General features: G+C 41.4%; 1 protein-coding gene and 1 long non-coding RNA gene across 3 annotated transcripts in view; one reads left to right on the top strand and one right to left on the bottom strand.

Moving 5' to 3' along the window:
• Positions 1 to 55: 55 nt before the first annotated feature.
• LOC107532960 (uncharacterized) lies at positions 56 to 10818 on the top strand. The gene is made up of 3 exons (XR_001602802.2): positions 56 to 1400; positions 3296 to 3436; positions 10092 to 10818. It is a non-coding gene; the product is annotated as an uncharacterized LOC107532960 (long non-coding RNA).
• PPAT (phosphoribosyl pyrophosphate amidotransferase) overlaps positions 7737 to 11256 on the bottom strand; it is a 33620-nt gene continuing 30100 nt past the window's right edge. For both annotated transcript variants that reach the window (XM_016207478.2, XM_016207485.2), the window contains one exon: positions 7737 to 10085. In XM_016207478.2, the coding sequence (XP_016062964.1) occupies positions 9889 to 10085 (197 nt within the window). In that variant the 3' untranslated portion in view covers positions 7737 to 9888. The remainder of the gene's footprint in view (positions 10086 to 11256) is intronic.

Here is an 11256-nt window from a genome sequence, read left to right as displayed (position 1 = left end):
CGCCGCCCGGCCCCTCCCCGAGGCGTCGGAGCCAACCTGGTGGCAGAGCTGGCGGCGTCTTCGCCGAGGTCTCTCGGCTCAGACTCCCGGTGGGGTCGTGCTGGGTTTGGGGCAGGGTCTGCGAGGACTCAGGGCCTGACCGGCCTGGAGCTGCACCTTTCACACCTGCCGGGAAGCTCTGGGCAAGACCCCTGAATTCTGGTCGGCGGCGTCCACGTGCGTAAGGCGGAGGTAAAGCTCTGTCGTAGGGTTGATGTGAAGAAAAAGAAATCACGGTGAAACGTGAGAGCGCGTGGATGTCACTCACCCGCATTTCCTGAGACCCTGCTCTGGACGGCAGCGATGAAACCTGCAAATGAATTCCCTGTCATAATCAGGCTGACGCTTTACTTAGGAGACGGATTTAAACGAGAACTAAGAAAACTTCAGCTTTCAACAGGAGCTCTGAAGAAAAAGATTTGAGGGGGAGTTACATAAGCTATACCTCTAAATGTTTTCAAGAGAGTAATTACAGTTTGAGACACGTAAAATACTACAAGTGTCAAGGGCAATAACGGTGCTATTTTGAAACTACTGTGAGGTAGCAGAGAGGAAATAATAATGCGGGGTTTTTTGTTTTGGCGGAGGGGAAGACGGACAAAAACGTCCAGCATGGCCAACTATACATGAAAAACCGCATAGGATGGTCTGGTGTCCGACGTGTTGCTGGCGACAAACTGGAGCAGCAATCCAAGAGAGATCTCCACCTGCCCGTGAGACCTTCTGCAGAATATACTGCAAGTCACTTAAACTATCACGTCTTTTTTCGGGAGGGGGCAGGAGGGTCCCTAGTGTAACTTATCTTTGTTTCTATATTTGGGACTGAATACTGTGAACCCTGAGGACTAAGAAGGGCTCCTGGTGGCTAACTGGGCTTCAAAGAAAAAAAAGCAGAGCCTAACAGCCATTTCTGCACAAGCACATGTCACACAAACTGCACTTCAGGGAGAACCCTCTGCCTTGGACAGCCTGCCTTCCTCCTAAACTGCCCGCTGGCACCCTGTTTCCACAGGCTGAGCCAACCCTTATAAAGGGGTTCCTGGAGTCCTATTTTGACCAATAGGACGGAGGGTTTCCCCATCCGCTCCGGTTGCACAATTCTGACCAATCAGAGTGGCTCTATTCTGACCAATCAGGACAGTGCCTTTGGACCAATCAAACTGTGAGGATTCAGAGTCCTCATTTGCGTGAGTATGAGCCAATCAGGGGTCAGGGGTGGGGCTTCTGTCTATATAAGCACCCTCCCCTGTTGGCTCAGGGAGCGCACTTTCCATGGAAGTCTGAAGACTGGGTTTCCCTAGCTGGAGCTGTAGTGCTTCTTTTCTCAAACAAATAAAGGACGTAGGTGGAGTGTCTCAGAAGTAAGTTTAAAATTTTTCACTTAATTCTCCTGTTGTGCTTATTGTCCTCCAATGGAAAGGCCCTCTGTTTTACTCTCTGGCCCCAGAGACGCTGCATTGCTGTGCTGTTTTCACAGCCATGCTGTATCACTGGTTGCACTGAATAGTTTCCTTCGCCCCACCCCAAATTAGGTATTCCTGTTCGCATAGAATTGGTGCTAATGACCATCGGTTGACAAGACCCTCATCCACTTAGCTAGCTGGTAAAGAAACCTAAGTTTCCCACCCCTTTTTCACTCTCTTCTATCCAGTTAAACCCTATGTCTCCAGTCCTCAGTCTCTAGACCAGTGCCGCGCTGGCTACATCAGAACTACAGATTCCTTTTCCCTCCAGCGTGCCTCAGTGGTTGAGCATGGATCTGTGTATGACCCAGGAGATTGAGATACGATGCCCAGTCCTGGCACATGCTGGCTTGATCCCCAGTGGGGGTGTGCAGGAGGCAGCCCATCAATGACTCTCATCATTGATGTTTCTATCTCCCTCTCTCAGAAATCAATAAAGATATAGTAAATACACGCACACACACAAACAAAATTACGGATTCCTGGACCTCCATCCCCAGAGGTTCTGAATTAGTTTTCTAGTGAGAGGCCTACAATCTGCATTTTTAGAATACTATCATCTCCATCTCCACTACTGCTACCATAGTTCACGTCTGGTCAGCTTTTCCCTAAAGCCTTTCCAGTCTTGCTTGGTTTCAATTGACTGAGTTCCTGCCAGAGTTCCTGTCTGTTTCATTATTACAATACCATCTTTCAACTCTGATACTGATATATTTTTTGAATTTTTTCCCCTTGCAATCTCTACTTTTTTCTTCTGTTTAGGACCTCATGTTAGAGGCTTCCTCGGGGCTCTGGTAATCCTTGATCAGCTGTTCACATTTAAAAGGGGCATTTAGCCCAGCCAAGCGTGGCTCAGCGGTTGAGCGTCGGTCTGGGATCCACGCAATCGTGGTTCGATTCCGGTCGGGGCCCATGCTCGGGTTGTGGGCTCGATCCCCCCAGTCGGGGGCGTGCAGGAGGCGGCTGATCCATGACCCTCTCATCGTTGATGTTTCTCTCTCTCTCTTCCTCTCCTTTCCTCTCTCTAAAATCAATGGAGACATATTTAAAAAAAAAAAAAAAATCGTATTTTAAGAAGGCCATTTAAAAGCTGATTGGAAGCTCTGAGTCCATGAGACAAGTTGTGGTTTTTTTTCAATCTTCACCAAAGAATATTTTTTCTATTGCTTTTTTTCAAGAGTGGAAGGGGGAGATAGAGGGACACACACGTGGATGTGAGAGAGAGACATTGGCTGCCTCCCACATGTGCCCCAACCAGGGCCGGGGATAGAGCCTGCAACGGAGATACATGCCCTTGGCTGGAATCAAACCTGGGGCCCTTCAGTCCGAAGGCCAGCACTCTAACCACTGAGCCAAACTGGCTAGCGCCCATGAGGCAAGTTTGATAATCAAATGAGAAAAGGACTGTAGGTGGAGAGAGTCTCAGAATTAAGTATAAAATTTTTCACTTAATTCTCCTATTGTGCTTATTGTCCTACAATACAAAGGTCCTGTTTTACCCTCTCCTGAACAACATGGCGTCCAGAATTAGGCTGTGAGGGTGATGGGTAGTGGTGTAAGGATCTGTCCTCTTAGTTACCCTCCTTCAACCCTACTTCCAGAAGCCGTTTCTGAGTTTTTTAGGGGTTCTGTGATGTAAATAGGATTGCTTACTGGGTTTGATCACTGCTGGTTTAGAATTTAGCTTTTCCAAATCAGCTGAGCCCTTTGCTTTTGATGCCAGAATTTTGTTACCTTTCTGTCTACCCTTAAGGGTTTATAACTCTAAAAATCCCTTCATTGTCATTTTTCAGGGTGTCTGAATATGTAGAAGACTGTTGAAGATACTACCTGGTAATCTAGAGTGACTATTCTAAAACATAGACCAGCATTCTCTGCTTAAGAAGCTTCAGTGGGCCCTCATTGCCTGCATGACATTCAGACTCTTTAGCAAGGTAAACAAGATAGTTCATTATCTTTCTAGCCTGATCTCAGCGGATCCCAGCTCTCCAACCCCCATGCTCCACATTAACCACACCAGCTGCAGCTATAATGAGACTGTAGGAAGTCTTCTGAGCATGCCAACCCCCTTATCAAGTTTCCACACCTGTGCTGTGGCTGGGTCTCAGGCTGAAATACCTTCTGTCCCCCCAGGCCTGATAGATGATTTCCTCCTCCTCAGAAAACACAGCTTACACATCACCCCCTCAGTTCTTTCTTCAAGCCTTGCCTAAGATTCACCCAGCCTCCTCCAGCCTCCGTCCCATGAACCTATCAAACTGTTGGGAGGGACAGTCTGCCATGGTCCAGGAGTGTGCCTGCAAATTCTTGCTGGGTATGCCAAGAACGCAAGGTACTGACTGCTCTTTATCCAAGTAATTTTGGAGGGTTATTTGGGGTGATCAGTCATCAGAGCTGAAGTAGTGTCATTCCCAAGCAGCAGGCTTGCTTCCACTTACTATAAAAGTAGTGAATTCTCCAAACAGTATTCTTTTCCTGTAATTCAACCCACTGCATGTACAGACATCCATCACCCCAGTGGGATTTGGGTGGCTTGGGAACTGATGCAATCATGAACCTCTGGCTACTTCTTTAACGAAACTTCTTAAAAAATAAAAGATCCAGGAATTTCATGACTACTGCCACAAAACCGTAACAGACTAGTTTATTAGCTTTTAAGTAGGGTACAAGCCTAGACCCCTCCAAGTGACTTACACTTCTCATGGAATCTGTAACGGCTACATTATTTCTAAGTTTGACTTCTCATACCAACTAGGAAGTACCTTGGAAGGAGGAACTCAGGTCTTCTGCACCTGTTTCCCTAACTCTTCTTACTCTTCTTTGGAACATTTTTCCAGTTCCTGGAAAGTATAAAATGCCTACCACAGTACCTTGCTGATCGTTTGCACATTTATTGGTACATTGTAATTTTGCTGCTTCTCTTCACCTATTTAATTCCCTACTCATCTCAGTTATCAATGTTGCTGTTTCTTTCAAAAATTGAAATTATTTCGAAAATAATTTTGAAAACCCTTGCTCTTACCTTCAATGTGTGGGTCGCCCCCTCCCCCCCCCAATACTCCCAAACAATTAACTCAGAAACAGCAAGGTGGAAGAGATGTGTGAGGCAAGGTATGGGGGAAGGGGGCATGGAGTTTCCACGCTCAGTGCACCATTCTCCCTGAGTCGTCTTGTCACCAGCCCGGAAGCTCTCCAAACCCTGTCCTGGGTTTTTATGGAGGCTTTATTACATAAGCATAATTAATTAAATTGTTGGCCATTAGCTCCAGACCCTCGGCCCTCCGTGGAGGGGAAGGCACTGGGACTGAAAGTTCTAGTCCTCTAATCACATGGTTGGTTCCCCTGGCACCCAGCCCCCATCCTTAGGTGTTTTCCACAAGTCACTTCATTGAGGTAAACTCAAGGGTTTGTTATGACTTAGGAAATTCCAAGTGTTTTAGGATCTCTGTGTCAGAAATGGAACAAAGACTGAATAAATATTTATTATGAATCACAGTATCACACTATCCCCAAGACAAGGCTAGGTCTGTTATGCTTTGTAGAACGCATCACAGTTGGGATAATGGTGTGTTGTGTGATTTACTCTAACAGTACTCTGCTGCCCAGTTGAAGGCAGAGATAAAAATAGTGGGTGGCTAATGGAAGAATGGAGGGATGAGGGAGGTCTGCTGTTTGCAAGAGAGTGAGCCTAATAAGTGTTCTCTAGAGAAATAGAAACAATAGAACATGTGTGTGTGTGTACATGTACACACACACGTATATATATAGAGATTGATTTTAAGAAATTGGCTCACACAATCCTGGTGGCTGGCTAGTCTGAAATCTGTAGGGCACGCCAGCAGGTTGGAAATTGGCAGGGTTTCTCTGTTGCAATTTTGAGAATTCTGTCTTCTTCAGGAAACCTCCATCTTTGTTCTTAAGGCCTTTAACTGACTGGATGAGGCCACCCACATTATGAAGGATAATCTGCTTTACTCAGTCTAATTTAAATGTTAATCACATCCAAAAAGTACCTTTGCAACATTTAGACTGGTGTTTGAACAAACAACTGGGCACCATAAACTAGCCAAGTTGACACATAAAACTAACCATCACGTCTAACATACCCATTAGTATGTCAGTAGTGAAGCAAATTCAACAGCTGAAGAAGAGTTCAAGGGCCCATGTGGGTCTCCTTTGTACAGTTAGTTTCCACTTTGTCCCAGTGCAGGGAGTTCAGTGTTATGATAAATCCTGTGAGTACTTTCCAAAAGGTTAAAAGCATTGGCTCCTGCCATCCAACTTCTCAGCTACTAAAAGAATTTCTGCACACACAAACATAAATTTACACTGCATACTGCATGCAGCTTTTTCTGAGGCCTGGATTTTCATTTTGACCTCTTTAAGAAACATGACAATTTTCCTTAGAGTTGACTAGGCTCTACAGGCATACCTCACTTTATTGTGTTTCGTTTTATTGCACCTCACAGGTGTTCTGTTTTTTTGCAAATTGAAGGCAAGACCCTCCACCAGCAAAAAAGATTGTGTATGATTTGCTTTATTGTGGTGGTCTGAAACCGAACCTGCAATATCTCTGAGTTACGCCTGTATTTAAAATACAAAGAAAAAAGGTATTGGAGAGTCAAGTGATGCTCTAGGGCAAGATTTTCAGAGGCAATAACATGAAAATGATTGAACGGTTTAAGCCTATCTGTTAAAGCAGACTGCTAAATTCCAGGGCAGGAGAAAGAGAGGTCTCTTTCAATACGAAATAGTATAATTATTTAAAACGTACAGGTTAAAACAGAAAAAATATTTAAATGTGGATGGAAAGGACTGGAAAGGCCAGCGACCTCTCTTTGTTTTCTAATTTCTAAAATATATACATGTATTATATTTTTTATATACATGATTTTTTTTTTAAAGGTGGGACCCTGGTATCTGCATTTTTAAATAGAAGATTTTTGCAGAGTAATTTTAGGTTCACAGCAAAATTGAGTGGAAGGTACTGAGTTTCCATGTACCCTGTGCCCCCTCATATGAAGTGCTTTCCCCATTATCAACATCACCTGTAGTGGTTCATCGTTGGAACCTACAGGATACATCACTATCATCCAAAGTCTATAGTTTACATTAGGGTTCACTGTTGGTGTTGTAGAATCTATGGGTTTGGACAAATGTATAACGACACGTATCCACCATTATCGTATCATACAAAGTACAGTTGACCCTTGAACACCAGGTTTAGGGGAGCCAACCCGCCATACAATCTTCATCAAAAATCTGCATTAACTTTGGATTCCCCCAAAACTTTAATAGCCTACTGTTGACCAGATGCCTTACCGATAGTCGATTAACACATTTTGTATGTTATATGTACTATATACTGTATTCTTGTAATAAAGCAAGCTGGAGAGAAAAAATTGAGAAAATACTTTTATTTATTGGAGGGCAAACTGAGTGAGTAGACCTGTGCAGTTCAAATTCATGTTGCTCAAGGGTCAACTGTAGTTTCACTGTCCTAAAAATTCTGTGCTCTGACTATTGATCCCTCTCTCTCCCCGGCTCCTGACAATCACTGGTCTTTTTATTGTTTCCATAGTTTTGCCTTTTCAAGCATATCATATAGTTGGAATCACACAGTATATAGCCTTCTCAGATTGGCTTCTTTCACTCAGTAATGTACATTTATTTGATTAAAAAAAACACACAAAAAACACAAACTCCCCCAACACATACATTTTAGAAATGTAAGCTTCTTCTGGGACACTCTTCCCACTCCCATTAGTGTTCCATAGAAACTGCCACTAACATAGTGCTTACTTAGCATTGCATTTCTAATTATTTGTCCCTCCTACTCAGCTGGCAGTTTCCAATTCCTAAGAGATAGCCTATTAATTGAAAGGCCTGAATCAGAGAAATAAGATCTGACTAGCTCGTGCCAGGTGTGAAACCTGGATGTGACATGACTGTCTCTATTCACCATAATGCATTAAAAGTGACTTTTTTTTTTCCCAGTCCTCACCCAATGATATGCTTTTATTGATTTTAGAGAGAGAGGAAGGGGAGAGAGAAAGAAACATCAGGGGGAGAGAGAAACATCAATCGGTTGGTTGCTTCCTGCAGGTGGTGCCCTGACCGAGGATCAAACCCACAACTGTTTTTGTGAACAGGACGATGCTTCAGTAAGCTGAGCCACCGGGCCAGGGCTGAAAGTCACTATTTTTTTAAAAAAGCACACACACACATTTAAACGTACTTAATTACATATATTTTTCACCAACACATAACAATGAAGTCACAAAAAAGTAGGCTTAGTTCAGTTCACAACAATATAGATCCTGTGAAAAAACATTTTTCATCTCTGAAGTTTACAATACTCATATAAATTTAAAGTAGTTAAACATTTCAGGTTAAATTGGTAAAAAATTGTAATTCAGACTTCAGAAACTTGTGAAATAAAAGGCCATGATGGAGAAACATTAAGAAATTTGAACAATTACTGAACTGTCACAGTACCATATTCCATCATAAAAGCATTTCAATAAAACAAAAACCAGAAAAACAAAAACTATGGGAAACACACAAATCAAATGAGAGATTTTGGTTTAGTACTTTCCCTGAGTCTCTTGTTTTTAAAAATCAAATGTAAGTAAGGCTGTTCAAAACTGACCCCTAAATCTTGCCTCCTTCACACCACTAGGAAAAATACATTTACGACAAGAGGCCATACACTCAAATGGTCCCAGGGCTTTATTTAAATGCAGTTTGCTTGTTTCACTGCCACAGGGTTACTGGCCCACTGCTGCCTGGATGTACTTGGGCTTAAAGAGCTGTCAGGATTTTTTCTTGGCCTATCATAACATGTGAAACTATTTACCATGTGTAGACAAAAGATTTCAGTTACTAATAAATATTAAATTTCCAAATGGATTTGGAAACTATATACATTGAATTATGGTAACAATAACACAGAAACAAAACACTTTTATGTTTTAAAAATCTTACAAAAAACAGGAATTGGGGGCAAGTTGTCTTAAAATTTTAAATCTCATGTTACAAGAAGAAGAAAAAAATCAAACTCATTAATCCCAATAAAACTAAGTAGAAAAAAGTGGTAAGCTGAATTGGATAGATATTCTAATTCCAAAACAGTAGTTGTCTCCTTGATCCTTTAATAAAACTGGTCCCTACAGTTTTTCTACTTGATCATTTAATTGCAATGATATGTATGTGTACATACATATAGGTGTATATATACTTGCAAGTGATCAAGTAAGAATTAAAGGTTTATTAGAATCTAAAAATTTATTTTTTACTTCAAATGTACTAGTTACTTGCTAGGCTTTATACTATATCAAGACACTAAGTAGTATGGATCACACTTTCCAGTCAAATGCAGGAAAACTTTTTCCACAGACATATTTTTACAATCCTTAGGGCATCTCAAAGGCAGGTGGCAAAGCACTGCTAAACTTCATATCTCCCTTCATCAGAATGAAATCTCAATTGCAGACTAATAGCCAACATTTCAAAAAATAAAAATCACGCACTATCTTAAAATACAGGTGTGAAATGATGGCTCTAACCACCAAGAATATGACACATTCACATTCCGATTAATTATTTAATTCAGTAATTAAGTATCCTATTGCACGGGTGGGGAAAAGTGAGGCACAAAAATGCATTAAAAAAAAGATTTGTCTCAAGTTAGACAAGGAAGCCAACGCCATAACTACAATCAGAACTCTAGTCTTGACACCTTTGGGGTATAACAGATTCAAAATTCACATGAAATGTTATATTTAACTTGTCCTGTTTGTATCACACCATCCTAGTTTATGTGATTGGAAACTCTGTGACGCATGGATCTGGCAAATGCTGCTTACCACCTGCCTTCTCTGACCTTCTCAGGTGAAAATAGCTAGCTGATGCTTGTATAAAAAAAGAATACCAATGTTGTATTATATGCAACTAGCAAGGTTCAATTATGAAAATATTCCATAATGAATTTTAGTAAATCTCAAGAAACATTCCACAAAATTCTGTAAGAATTTGTGGTAAGTTATAGTACCTGGCAATCCCCTCTAAAACAGAAAATTTACCCATCCTCTACACATTACTGTTGACGATCTCATAATGAATAGCCTCAAAGTGCTAAACTACTAAATAAAACTGAAAGGATTATCCAAGTTCCTAGATAACACAAAATATTTATCTAGGTTAATAAAGAGAGCATAGCACTTTGGTTCCTTTTTCAGGGAAAAAAAATTCCAAAAGCTTATACATAACCATGTGGCATTTACACTGTACCAGCTGAGTAACACTAAATGGATAAAGTGTAACCACTATAACTTCTTGACCAATTTTATATCTTGAAACGTTGTATCTAAGATACCCCTACCAGCTACCAATCCAGTTCCACAGGGTATTTTCCAGTGAGACAAGCTGTACAATGACCATTCTTTTCAAAGCATCCCAGGCCATTCCCATTTTCTTGAATCATAATATCTTGCTTTTTCACTTTCTGTTTTTTAAATATTGTCCCTTCTTGTACAGATGAAACCAGTCCTTCTACTGACAGGTATACAACACTGTTTGCTCCTACAGGGGGAAGAGGGAAAAGAGAAAGGACATGAGACTTCTTTTGGAAAGAAAGAGCTGGCCCTGGCTGGGTAGCTCAAGCGATTAGAGCATTGCCCCGATACACCACGGTTGCCGTTCACCCTCCGGTCAGGGCACATACAAGCATCAATGAATGCATAAGTAAGTGGAACAACAAATCGATGTTTCTCTCTCTCTCTCAAAATCAATTTTTAAAAAAATGGCTGCAGGTCTCATTCCAAAAAAATAAAAAGTTAAAACACACACACACACAAAACAACTTAAGCCAGTATAAAAATTTCTTTTAGCCTCTCTTAAAAAAGGTGTGTGTAGGCAATGAGGTAAATCAAGAAAACTTGAGGCCTTTATTGTATTTTTTTATATTTTAAGTTGGAATTTAAGAGATAACATCATTTAAAATAGCAGTAGAGGCTTCAAGTCTAGAATGGATTCACAAGGCTTCAGGAATAATTTTTATGATTAAGAAAATAGATCTTGAAGTCAAGATCTGGGTTCAAATTTACACTTAAGGTTACTTACTTTTCCTAAGTCTCTTTTCTCATCTCTAAGATAAGGGAAACACCACCTAACTATAGAGTTTTGGTGATAATACAGATGTTATTATGATAATAGAGTTATTACAGTAATACAGAAATGTCCCTAGCAGGCTGAGGGCTCACAGTATGATACCAATTGGGTGACGTTCAAAACATTTACCTGGTAAGGCACAGGCATGAGCAGTCAAAAGAAGCACCAGCCATAAACAAGCATGGATGGAGGAAGGTACCAAGGCACATGGGCGGAACATCTATGTGCTGTTTAAATAGTTTATACCTCACCTGAATTTAAAAGGCAGATGTCTTATCCAGGATAAACTAGATCTCCAAGTCACCTGACCTCAGTATTAAAGATGAGCCTATAGCCCTAGATGGTTTGGCTTGGTGGTTAAGAGCGCCAGCCCTCTGACTGCAGGGTTCAGTTCTGGCCAAGGGCATGTACCTTGGTTGTAGGCGCCATCCTGAGCCCTGACTGGGGGTGTGTGGGAGGCAACCAATTGATGTGACTCTCTCACATTGATGTGTCTGCCCCTCTCCCCCGGTCCACTCTCTCTAAAAAGCAACGGGAAAAATATACTCAGATCAGGATTTTTTAAAAAAAGAAAAGCCTACCT

The sequence above is a fragment of the Miniopterus natalensis genome, chromosome 1 (genome assembly GCF_054644295.1).
Source record: "Miniopterus natalensis isolate mMinNat1 chromosome 1, mMinNat1.hap1, whole genome shotgun sequence".
NCBI lineage: Eukaryota > Metazoa > Chordata > Mammalia > Chiroptera > Miniopteridae > Miniopterus > Miniopterus natalensis.
Note: the sequence above shows the minus strand (reverse complement) of the source record. Positions and strands in the feature narration are given on the sequence as shown.